We start from the raw sequence: 13,041 nt of genomic DNA, 5'->3' as shown, positions 1-13,041 counted from the left end.
GATAGTGTGCGAGGACACAATGTGGTGAGTGAGCTAAGTGATCTCATTATCTCTCCTTGCCAGCTGTAATAACTGGCTTACGTAAGAGTTTTTTTTCTCTCCTCTATTTTGTTGGCGACCACTTTTTTCACATCAGTAGTGTCTTTTTCCTAGGGACTCCCAGTCTTATTTTTCACAACCTCACACACCTTCTCATCCAAAACAAACGCTCACCTTTAGAGGGGGCCGCGCCTTCTTTCGTCCGAGCTTCGAATGGCACCACACAGCCCGCTACGTTTCTTGCCTGGAAGGATAATAAGACAACTTCAAGTCAACACTAATAACTCTCCCGAGGAAGAAGGACAGTTCAATAAGTAGTCATGTGGAGCTGTAAACCACAATTAACTCCCGCCAGGAAGAAGGACAGGTTCAATAAGTAGTCATGGTGAGCTGTAAACACACAATAACTTTCCCCAGGAAAGCAAAGGAACAGTCATAAGTAGTCATTGAGCTGTAACACAAAACCTCCCCCAGGAAAGAAAGGAACAGTCAATAAGAGTCATGTGAGCTGTAAACACAATAACTTCCCCCCAGGAAGAAGGAACAGTCCAAATAAGTAGTCCATGTGAAGCGTAACACTAACTCCCCCAAACTCCCCCAGGAAGAAGGACAGTCAATAAGTAGTCATGTGAGCTGTAAACACAATAACTCCCCCAGGAAGAAGGACAGTCAATAAGTAGTCATGCGAGCTGTAAACACAATAACCAACTGCACTCAATGCTTGCAAGTCAGTCTGGTGTTGCTATTTCCACACTGATGACTAAAACCATCTCCCTCGCTTTCCCTCTCCCYTTCCTCCCTCTCTCTCMCTCCCTCCCTCTTCTCCCCCACCTTGGCGAAGGTCTTCTGGTTGTCGTATTTCAGCTGCAGGGGATAGACATACAGGTGGTTCTTGAAGACAGTGAAGGGGTAGTTGTACTTGGCCTCCCCCGGGAGAAACTCCTCCATCTCCACAGAGACCCTCTCACACTCCTCCTCAAAGGGCTTGACTGGGATGTAGGACGAGGTCACCGTGTCTGAGGGAGAAGAAGGGAGGACATTAGAGCAATCGATGTTAGAACGTCTTAAGTAGCTGTTATAAAGGCTTTATAAATGCATACATACGGGGGGGGGCAAGAGTAAAGAGTTCATTAGTGCAACTAATCAATATAACTCGTCATCAACTAATTAAATTAACCACTAACACTTTGACTTATCATTCAATCTAATGTAAACGACAGGCTGAAACAACACTAGTTAAGGCAAATGTTTGAATATGGATGGTGCACATATCTGAATAAAACTACCCACTTGAGAAGTCTGGAGGCACACATTCGATGGTGACATTTAGTTGTCCAGGGATCATCTGCAGCTTGTTCTTCTCTGGCCTAAAGGGTGAACGTGCATGAAACAGTCAAAGCACTAGAAAACCAGAGTACGCCTGCAGTGCAAACAGACACTAGGATACCGACTGACATATAGCACAGACAGCACGCCAAACCCCCTACAGTGTACTGTCACAGCCATCATAGGTCTTATTGATGACTCACTTCCTGATGTCAGCCAGCATCTTGATGAGGTCATCGGTGGAGATCTTGCTACTGTCCTGGCGATAGAGAGGAGAGAACTTCCCGTCCATGTCCAGACTGCCCTGGGCATCATTAAACACCTGCCTGGAGAACAACACACACAGACAGGATCATATTTACTGTGTAGAAGCACAGGAGGCTGGTGCCACCTTAAAGGGCTCGTGGTAATAGCTGAGGCGGAATAGAGTGGAATGGTGTCAAATTCATCAAAACACACGATTTCCATGTGTTTGATGCCATTTAATTAGCTCCGTTCCAGCCATTATTATGAGCCGTCCTCCCCTCAGCAGCCTCCACTGTGTAAAACACACTCATATTTACCTCGGTGTGAAGAGGATGTGCACCGTACAGGAACACCTTAGATGCAAATAAATGATCATCACACTGTCTCAAAGTAAACATATTGACGAGCTAAACTACTTCTATGCCCGCTTCGAGGCAAATAACACTGACACATACATGAGAGCACTAGCTGTTCCGGACGACTGTGTGATCACGTTCTCCGCAGCCGATGTGAGTAAGACCTTTAAACAGGTCAACATTCACAAGGCCGCAGGGCGAGACGGATTACAAGGACATGTACTGCGAGCATGCGCTGACCAACTGGCAAGTGTCTTCACTGACATTTTCAACCCCTCCCTGTCTGAGTCTGTAATACCAACAGGTTTTAAGCTGACTACCATAGTCCCTGTGCCCAAGAACACTAAGGTGACCTGCCTAAATGACTACCGACTCGTAGCACTCACGTCTGTAGCCACAAAGTGCTTTGAAAGGCTGGTCATGGCTCACATCAACACCATTATCCCAGAAACCCTAGACCCACTCAATTTGCATACCACCCCAAYAGATCCACAGATGATGCAATCTCTATTGCACTCCACACTACCCTTTCCCACCTGGACAAAAGGAACACCTAGGTGAGAATGCTATTCATTGACTACAGCTCAGCGTTCAACAACATAGTGCCCTCAAAGCTCATCACTAAGCTAAGGACCCTGGGACTAATCACCTCTCTCTGCAACTGCATCCTGGACTTCCTGACGGGCCGCACCCTGGTGGTAAGGGTAGTTAACACATCAACCACGCTGATCCTCAACACAGGGGCCCCTCAGGGCRGCGTGCTCAGTCCCCTCCTGTACTTCCTGTTCACTCATGACTGCACGGCCAGGCACGACTCCAACACCATCATTAAGTTTGCCGATGACACAACAGTGGTAGGCCTGATCACCGACAACGATGAGACAGCCTATAGGGAAGAGGTCAGAGACCTGACCGTGTGGTGCCAGGACCACAACCTCTCCCTCAACGTGATCAAGACAAAGGAGATGAGCAMACCCCCATTCTCATCGACGGGGCTGTAGTGGAACAGGTTGAGAGCTTCAAGTTCCTTGGTGACCACATCACCAACAAACAAACATGGTCCAAGSACACCAAGACAGTTGTGAAGAGGGCACGACAACCTATTCCCCCTTCAGGAGACTGAAAAGATTTGGCATGGGTCCTCAGATCCTCAAAAGGTTATCCAGCTGTATCATCGAGAGCATCCTGACTGGTTGCATGACTGCCTGGTATGGCAACTGCTCGGCCTCCAACCGCAAGACACTACAGAGGGTAGTAAGTACGGCCCAGTATATCACTGGGGCAAATCTTCCTGCCATCCAGGACCTCTATACCAGGCGGTGTCAGAGGAAGGCTCTAAAAAATTGTCAAAGACTCAGCCACCCTAGTCGTAGACTGCTCTCTCTGCTATCGCACGGCATGTGGTGCCGGAGCTCCAAGTCTAGGTCCAAGAGGCTTTTAAACAGCTTCTACCCCAAAGCCATAAAACTCCTGAACATCTAATCAAATGGCTACCCAGACTATTTGCATTGCTTTTATTTCTTATTATTACGAATATATATATTTTTTAAGCTGCATTGTTGGTTAGGGGCTCGTAAGTAAACATTTCACTGTAAGGTCTTCACCTGTTGTATTCGGGGCATGTGAATAATAACATTTTAATTGATTTGTTTCACTTCTTATTATATTGGATACATTACATTTATTGTAGGAGAGCACATTGAGATTGTGGTATGTACATTCCATTAATCTGCCGTATGATAGCACAACGTGAGTCGGTAGTGTGTATGAGTTACTGGTGTGTAAAAGCTGTGTCTTACTTGGCAGCCCAGGCGAAGGGCATCCTATACTGGCCCAGGCGCTGACACGTCTGCTTGGCAGCTTTCAGAACCTTCTGGGCAGTCTGGAGGGGAACACAGAATGAGTCCAATGTATAGGTAATAACACAGGCTTTATGATTTATAACAGTGGAACAGCTACTCAATTGATCATGATGGAACTGAGACCAAAATAGGAAGCAATTCAATTTAAAAAGTAGCTCTCGAACCATTGGTTTTGGGGCGGTTATGTAAGTCCTGTCTCTGACACATGGTCTAATAATAGCAATAGCAGTAATATGGGTGAGAGAGGCGCGAAGGAAAGGACCTTGTTGACGTCTGAAGCGGCACACCAGACACACACACACACGCACCACATGCACACACACGTAGACACACGCGCGCACCACACGCACACAGACAAACCTTGTTGATGTCTGAGGTCTTGATGTAGGGCTCAGCACAGTGTGTAATGCCGTTCTGTAGGACCTTCTCCACTCTGGCCACCAGGAAAATATCAGCATGGGGGTTGGTCACTGAGAAGATACCCTGGAGGGGAGGAGAGGAGAGGGACGGAGGGATGAGGGTTTAAGACTGTGTATCTAATATACCCTAGAGGAGAAGACAGTGGAGGATGAGGGTTTAAGACTGGTGTATCTAATATACCCTAGAGGAGAAGACAGACGGAGGGATGAGGTTTTAAGACTGTGTATCTAATATACCCTAGAGGAGAAGACAGACGGAGGGATGAGGGTTTAAGACTGTGTATCTAATATACCCTAGAGGAGAAGACAGACGGAGGATGAGGTTTAAGACTGTGTATCTATACACCTAGAAGAGAAGACAGACGGAGGGATGAGGGTTTAAGACTGTGTATCTAATATACCCTAGAAGAGAAGACAGAAGGAGGGATGAGGGTTTAAGACTGTGTATCTAATATACCCTAGAGAGAAGACAGAAGAGGATGAGGTTTAAGACTGTGATCTAGATATACCTAGAGGAGAAGACAGATGGAGGGAGGAGGATGAGGCTGTTAAACATGATGCAGACCTTAGAGGTGGAAAACATTGCTAAAACTTCAGTATTCTTTTTACAGTTTGAGAATGTGACATCTGTTATATGTAGAGTAGGTCCTAGTCATAGTTTTATCCACTGTCTCTATACAGGCCTGGGCAGGGAATGGCTGTCGTTTGTGGTTGAAGTTAGAGGAAACCCAAACAGAACTCAAACTATTATGGGGTCAGTGATATGAAGCCAACCGTGGCTCTCACAGTGTGCATGTACCACACACACACACACACACACCACACACACACACACAACACACACCACACACACACACACACACACCACCAACAACACACAACACACACACACACACACACACACACACACACACACAACCAATGATATTCCTGGGAGTGCAAGGACAGTAAGAGTGGAGTTCTTGAGACATGAATGGGACATTTGGATCAGTAAATATACACCAGCTGTGACATAATGAGTTCCATTAAAATGCTCTAGCTGTGGCTTGGCTAATGACAGAATGGCGTGGCCTAGCTAATGTCTGCTACCACATGGGCGATACCCTTAAAACGACACTTTATTCACAATATAAATATGTCTAAAGCTGGCTGAAGTAAGTCTGCCAATTCCAGTACCAGAGAGATGGGACATTAATAAGGGACCTGACTAAGGCGAGCCTGCCAGTATCAGTACCTGTACCAGTACCACACCTTGACTACCGTTGTGCTGCTGCTACTGACCGATGCAGTAGAGAGAGTTGAGGGCTGAAGGAGGCTGTCCTTGGACTACACCCACACAGCACCTCAATTACACTGTGATCTGCTGGCCTCCTTGTCTATAATCAGACAGTAATCGCAGAAGTAGGCCATCTATTTCTCTGTGTCCTGCTAGTCTTTGCTAGGTCCACGCACAAACACACACACTGGGAAAGAGCTTAATCAAGTTCCATTTTTTGTGTCATCAGCATGCATTGTTTGACCAATGAGAGTGAGAATGACCATCGTCTTGATTGATTCTATTGTTTGATGCTCTGTTCTTCATTCTGTTTCTGGGTCTAGATGTTATCCACAGTTATTTTCCATTATTTCCATTTCACAGGGTATTCTGCAGCCATGTTCCACTCTCCCTTGCCTATGTTCTTGCTGTTATGTTTCAAGTCTAGGGGTGGGAGGTTCAGAACTGCAGTGGTCTGATTGTGTACTGTGATTTACTGCTGGGCACCGTCAGTAATGCTGCTGGGTAATCCTGTTAATGGGCCCAGCAGGAGTGTGTGTGTGTGTGTGTGTTATGACCTGAAAACTATTTTGGTAAATAGCATGGTCTACAGCTTATCATGAGGTATCCTAACTTAAACGAGCAGAACCCAGAGACATTCCTTAATATTAGAGATTGAGCACCAGCTGTTGTTAACAAAGAGACACCCCTCCCCCTCGGAGCTTACCGGACGCTACCGTTCTGTCCTGCCGATGCACCGGAAACCCAGCTAACTGTATTTTATCCATGTCCTTGTTCAGCCATCACTCCGAGAAGCATAGTATAGTACAGTTCTTCATGTCCCTTTGATARGATAGTCTCAAACAGAGCTCGTCCAGCTTATTCTCCAGTGATTACACGTTGGCCAATAGGGTAGAGGCGGTCTGTCCACTCGCCGTAGTCTTGTCAGGTATCCCGCACGCCGGCCTCTATAACGCCACCTCTTCCTTCGTCATATGTCAGGGATTTGGGCCTGGTCYGGGTCACCATCGCCAATTTGTTCCATCCTACTTGATTTTATGTTGAGTAGGATAGCAGTCTACATGATAAATAACTTGTAATATTGGAAGTCACCATCTGGATGTCACCGTGATACAGTCTACACTACTCAATGGGTAGGGTTTGTGCTGCAAGCCGACAACACAACAGCACTGTGTCGCAGTGGCCTTCACTACGGCATTAACGTCTAATGTTATATTTTAGTTTTAAAAATTGAAACAATTACTGAAAAAAAAATATGATTCTGAACACTCGTAAGTCACAACTTTTTCCTCGCTCATGTTTCTAGCCACAAGCAGTAAACTAGCTAGCTGGGAAGGGTTCATTAAGATGACTGACTGAACCAAATCCACTTGACTACCCTCTCCCTTGTTTCAGAAAGGAGCAAGAAAGTTTCATCACGCAGAAACGGACTCAATCGCACGGATGCCTGGCCGTCCCGTCTTCAGTCAGCAGTTTTGGTGTTCATATCATGTAATTCTACTCATTTTGCCATGTGGCGGAGAAGAAAATGAGCAGTTTTACACCTTATGTCCTGCACGGTGGCGAGAAATGTTTGCAGTTTTTAACATGACACCTGAGTGAGACTGACGAAAAGAAAATGGGGGCCCCCCAGGCTCTAATTCGACCGTAATTACCACAGGATTAGATAGCTGGCCGCTAGACTAACTTACTAATCAAAATGTGTTTTGCTGACATGTACTAATTAAGTGACTATCATGCTGATGCACAACCAAGTTTCGAAATTGCACCTTGTGTATTCTACCTTGTAACAGTAAGTTGAGACTTCGACTGAGTTTATTAGAGGGTCTTCAAAAGGGGAGCCTCTTCCCTGTCTCATCAAATCAAATTTATTTATATAGCCCTTCTTACATCAGCTGATATCTCGAAGTGCTGTACAGAAACCCAGCCTAAAACCCCAAACAGCAAGCAATGCAGGTGTAGAAGCACGGTGGCTAGGAAAAACTCCAAAGAAAGGCCAAAACCTAGGAAGAAACCTAGAGAGGARCCAGGCTATGAGGGGTGACCAGTCCTCTTCTGGCTGTACCGGGTGGAGATAACAGAACATAGCCAAGATGTTCAAATGTTCATAAATTACCAGCATGTTCAAATAATAATAATCACAGTAGTTGTCGAGGGTGCAGCAAGTCAGCACCTCAGGAGTAAATGTCAGTTGGCTTTTCATAGCCGATCATTAAGATCATCAACTGAAAATCTAAAAGATGGAATCTGTATTAAGTGAAACAGCCCACTGTTCGCCCCAGCGCCTTTGTTATCGTCACGTYTACTCCCGCTCAGGCGTTTGACATCACCTGTCTAAGCATAGCAACCCATCTTTATGTACACCTGGCAACCATCATTACGCACACCTGCGTCTCATCATCAGTCACACCTGGACTTCATTGCTCACTTGATTATTTACCCTTTGTATAGCACTCTTTTGTTATCAGTCATCAGGTAGTATTGTTAATGTTTCTATGTCAGACGCTTCTCTTGTTTTGCATCGCTCCATGTTCGCTATTATCAAACTCACTAACTGCACCTGCTTCCTGACTACCTGTGTCTATGTTACAGTTATTGTTTTTGTCTTGTTGTTGAAAGGGAGGAGAAACGGAGGAGAGGAGCCTCCGGCAGCATGGTGAAAACTAATTGCAGCATATATTCTGTTGTTCTATCAAGCCTGAAATGTCAGAGGGGAAAAAAATWGTGTTCGTTGTTTGCAGTAACTTCTTTGTTGTTGTAATATCCCAAACTGTCGTGGCAGTTTCACTAATTAAGAATTTCACCTTAAAGTATTTATATCAAATAAGGGAGAGACAGACTAAGTTTCTAATCTTGGGATTCTGTGATCCCACCATAATTTCTACAGAAACACAAGCATGATTTAGCCTACTCATGTGTGTGTGTTTAAACAAACMTCAACACAACACAAGCCAACACACAGGGTATAGGGCAGGTAAGGTCACTATGGTCCTACCTGAGTAGGGAAACGCAGCAGAGACTCAGACACCCTCTGTAGAATGGGCAGACCATTCCCATTCCCTGCATCACTGTTCACTCCTCCTCCTCCACCACCACCGCCACCTCCTCCCTCTGATGTAGGGGAGAGTTGAGAGGTGTCGTTCAGCATCTCTCGTACACAGGGGGGGTTGAGGTCCACATGGAAGTCAGAGGAGATCTTACAGCTCTTAGACACATCAAACAGAGCCAGGCTGATGAAGAACGGCTCCACCTGGATAACAGAGATAGATGGGAAAGGGAGTATGTGTGTGGGGTAGAGCGTGTCTGTGTGTATTTACAAGGTAAAAACAAAGAGCGTGTGTGTATGAGTGTATGTGCACTTATGTAGATATAAGCATATTGAATGATGGCCATTCCTTTCAGGAACCATTAAGCCTATCTAAGTTTGAGTTTAAGATGGGAGGAGGAGAGTAGAACTATTTCCTAACCACGCAAATGTCGGTCAGCCAACATCCCCAACCCCGCCCGCCGTCCCCCCAGCTCTATAAATGCTCTAGTGGGCATGAAGTTATTCATCACTGTGTTTCATGTCTACGATAATCCACTCTGAAGGAGGGAGAGGGAGTACTCACTAGTTTGCTCTCTATACTGCTGGCTGACGCCAAAGAGGCACTGCATTCATCTCACACTCATAGCAGAATGTGAACTAACTACAGTCATCAGGAAATGTGAATGTGGATCATGACATAGGTCTCTGTAGTGTAATTTGTATTTACATTAAAATATGTACTATTTTAGGATAATACTTTTTATATCAAATAATGATATCAACATAAGATGAATATACAGCATGAAACACAAAGAGCCTGATGTTAATTTTGTATCTGTTGTTCTCTGTTATGCATAATTCATGTAGCACACAAATGTCCCTCTCTCAGACGGAGTGTCGAGCTGTAGCGGTGACCTACGCTGGAGCAGAAGGGTGTGTGTCTATGTGACCTTACATTGGTGAGAACCCCGTCCCCCCTCTCGTTGACACAGCCCTGCAGGCTGAAGGTGAGGTCATGGCAGCTGACAGCGATGCGTCGGCCGAAACGCTCCTCAAACGGCTTCACGTCAGGCTCTATACCCGAGAAGTCCAACCTCTGGAGGGGAGGGGAGGAAGAAGTGGAGAGGCGGGAGGAGAGAGAGGAGAGGAGGATGTGGAGGGGAAGGAGGAGAGGGAGGTCAGGAAGAAAGATTAAGGAGGGAATGTTGGTTAGCTTCTGGCATCCATCGTCATGGAAACACATCCAATGTACATACACAGACATTCTCTAATTGAGACGTTCACTTGATGCCAGTGAAGCCAGCAGGGCCCTGGGACTGGCCAGACAGACATGACATGTTGTTCATCTACAGGTATACACATCTATACTCATCATACCATAGGTCTGCTTTAATAGACTCAAACATTAAATCAAATCAAATTTTATTGGTCACATACACGTGTTTAGCAGATATTATTGTGGGTGTAGCGAAATGCTTGCCTTTCTAGCTCCAACAGTGCAGTAATATCTAACAATTTCACACAATACACACAAACCTAAGTAAAGGAATGGAATTAAGAATATATAAATATTTGGGCAAGCAATGTCAGAGCGGCATAGACTAAGATACAGTAGAATAGAATACAGTATATACATGAGATGAGTAATGCAAAATATGTAAACATTATTAAAGTGACTAGTATTCCATTATTAAAGTGGCCAGTGATTTCAAATCTATGCCTATAGGCAGCAGCCTCTAATATGCTAGTGATGGCTATTTAACAGTCTGATAGCCATGAGATCAAAGCTGTTTTTTAGTCTCTCGGTCCCAGCTTTGATGCACCTGTACTGACATCACCTTCTAGATGATAGCGGGGTGAACAGTCTGTGGCTCGGGTGGTTGTTGTCCTTGATGATCTTTTTGGCCTTCCTGTGACATCGGGTGCTGTAGGTGTCCTGGAGGGCAGGTAGTTTGCCCCCAGTGATGCGTTGGGCAGACGGCACCACCCTCTGGAGTGCCCTGCGRATGCGGGCGGTGCAGTTGCCGTACCAGGGGGTGATTACAGCCCAACAGGATGCTCTCAATTGTGCATTGGTAAACGTTTGTGAGGGTTTTAGGTGCCAAGCCAAATTTCTTCAGCATCCTGAAATTGAAGCCTTCTTCACCACACTGTCTGTGTGGGTGGACCATTTCAGTTTGTCAGTGATGTGTACGCCGAGGAACTTGAAGCTTTCCACCTTCTCCACTGCAGTCCCGTCGATGTGGATAGGGGGGTGCCATCCTCTGCTGTTTCCTGAAGTCCACGATCAGCTCCTTTGTTTTGTTGACGTTGAGTGAGAGGTTATTTTCCTGGCACCGCACTCCCAGGGCCCTCACCTCCTCCCTGTAGTTTGTCTCGTCATTGTTGGTAATCAGACCTACTACTGTTGCGTCATCTGCAAATTTGATGATTGAGTTGGAGGCGTGCTTTGCCACACATGGGTGAACAGGGAGTACAGGAGGGGGCTTTGCACGCACCCTTGTTGGGCCCCAGTGTTGAGGATCAGCGAAGTAGAGGTGTTGTTTCCTACCTTCACCACCTGGGGGCGGCCCGTCAGGAAGTCCATGACCCAGTTGCACAGGGCGGGATTCAGACCCAGGGCCTCAAACTTAATGATGAGCTTGGAGGGTACTATGGTGTTGAATGCTGAGCTAAAGTCAATGAACATCATTCTTACATAGGTATTTATCTTGTCCAGATGGGATAGGGCAGTGTGCAGTGTGATGGCGATTGCATCGTCTGTGGATCTATTGGGAAGGTAAGAACATTGAAGTGGGTCTAGGGTGTCAGGTAAGGTAGAGGTGATATGATCCTTGACTAGTCTCTCAAAGCACTTCATGATGACAGAAGTGAGTGATACGGAGTGATAGTCATTTAGTTCAGTTACCTTTGCGCTCTTGGGTACAGGAACAACGGTGGCCATCTGAAGCATGTGGGGACAGCAGACTGGGATAGGGAGAGATTGAATACAGTATGTCCATAAACACTCCAGCCAGCTGGTCTGCGCATGCTCTGAGGACGCGGCTAGGGATGCCGTCTGGGCCGGCAGCCTTGCAAGGGTTAACACGCTTAAATGTCTTACTCACGTCGGCCACAGAGAAGGAGAGCCCACAGTCCTTGGTAGCGGGCCGTGTCGTATCCTCAAAGCGGGCGACATTTCGCTTGTTATATACTGACATTTCGCTTGTTTGATTGCCTTGCGGAGGGAATAACTACATTGTTTGTATTCGTCCATATTCCCAGTCACCTTGTCATGGTTAAATGCGGTGGTTCGCGCTTTCAGTTTTGTGAAAATGCTGCTATCTATCCACGGTTTCTGGTTAGGGTAGGTTTAAATAGGGACAATGGGTACAAGATCTCCTATACACTTTCTGATAGACAAAAAAACTCAGTCACCGTATCAGTGTATGTTATTCTCGGAGGCTACCCGTAACATATGCCAGTACGGGTGATCAAAACAGTCTTGAAGTGTGGATTCCAATTGGTCAGACCAGCGTTGAATAGTCCTGAGTCGGACTAGAAGTCCACTCTGAATATCCCTTCTCTGTCGGTGGTGTTTTGGATCAGCCTCTGGAATCAGTTCAATTGCCCTGGAGGGTACGAACAAAGGAACCGATTCAGGAAAGTCGTATTCCTGGTCGTAATGCTGGTGAGTTACCGCGGCTCTGATATCCAAAAGTTCTTCCCGGCTGTATGTAATAACACAAAAAATGTTCTGGGCTAATAATGTAAGAAATAACACATAAAAAAGTTGCCTTGGGGCTAGAAGCACGGCTGCCCTATGTATCGGCGCCAGTCCTATTGGAAATGAATAGAGTAAAACAAACAGTACTAACCTGTGTTTCATGGTCCAGAGAGAACAGCTTTAGTCTCCCTTCATTCCTGTTGAATTTATTGAGCTGGTCGGTTTCCCTAGCATACTGCAGAGAGACAGAAAGAACAGACAAATAACAGCTTCAGGTCACAGCTGAGCTCAACAGAGAACTCCGCCATCCCCCCCTCTTGTCCTAAATCCCTCTCTCCTTTACTCTCCTCCTCTCACACCACCCAGCCCCAGACAGACAGTAGAGATAACCAGGCCTTCTATGAAGAGGAGAGCTGGGACATCTCAGAGGAGCCAGTTAAAAGCCTCATCATACAGAGATTACAGCTCTCTTTGTTCTCCATGTGCTGCTCTGGGTTTATAGATACATTAAAGCAGTGAGGTCTCTATGGGATAAAGATACTGTACTGTTGTTATGTCCAGGGTTACAGGATGTAGGTTACATTAGGGACCTGCTACAGATAAAGGGAGCTTGTAAACTGTGGTTCCCTGATAGTGTAACGGTATCAAAGCTCAGTGAGCGTCACATAAATGACTAGGCATACTATAGCCTATATATGTCAGGTGGAGGTATTGTGTTTCTCTAATTGACTAGAGAATGAATTATCTAGTACACATGCCTTATCAATAATCATTACTGCTTAT

The 13,041-nt window shown here is 45.8% G+C and overlaps 1 protein-coding gene across 1 annotated transcript in view; it reads right to left on the bottom strand.

Annotated features, from left to right (window-relative positions):
- The window catches only part of LOC111960166 (dedicator of cytokinesis protein 11-like), a 133,369-nt gene that overhangs the window by 99,460 nt on the left and 20,868 nt on the right, over positions 1-13,041 (bottom strand). Inside the window, 9 exon segments of the mRNA XM_070437805.1 lie at positions 217-283; positions 871-1,055; positions 1,330-1,406; positions 1,569-1,691; positions 3,767-3,849; positions 4,190-4,312; positions 8,520-8,774; positions 9,508-9,648; positions 12,410-12,493. Of these exon segments, the coding sequence (XP_070293906.1) occupies positions 217-283; positions 871-1,055; positions 1,330-1,406; positions 1,569-1,691; positions 3,767-3,849; positions 4,190-4,312; positions 8,520-8,774; positions 9,508-9,648; positions 12,410-12,493 (1,138 nt within the window).

This window comes from Salvelinus sp. IW2-2015, linkage group LG37, assembly GCF_002910315.2.
Source record: "Salvelinus sp. IW2-2015 linkage group LG37, ASM291031v2, whole genome shotgun sequence".
NCBI classification, from domain to species: Eukaryota; Metazoa; Chordata; class Actinopteri; order Salmoniformes; family Salmonidae; genus Salvelinus; species Salvelinus sp. IW2-2015.
The sequence above is the reverse complement of the archived record's forward strand: the minus strand, read 5'-3'. Positions and strand labels throughout refer to the sequence as shown.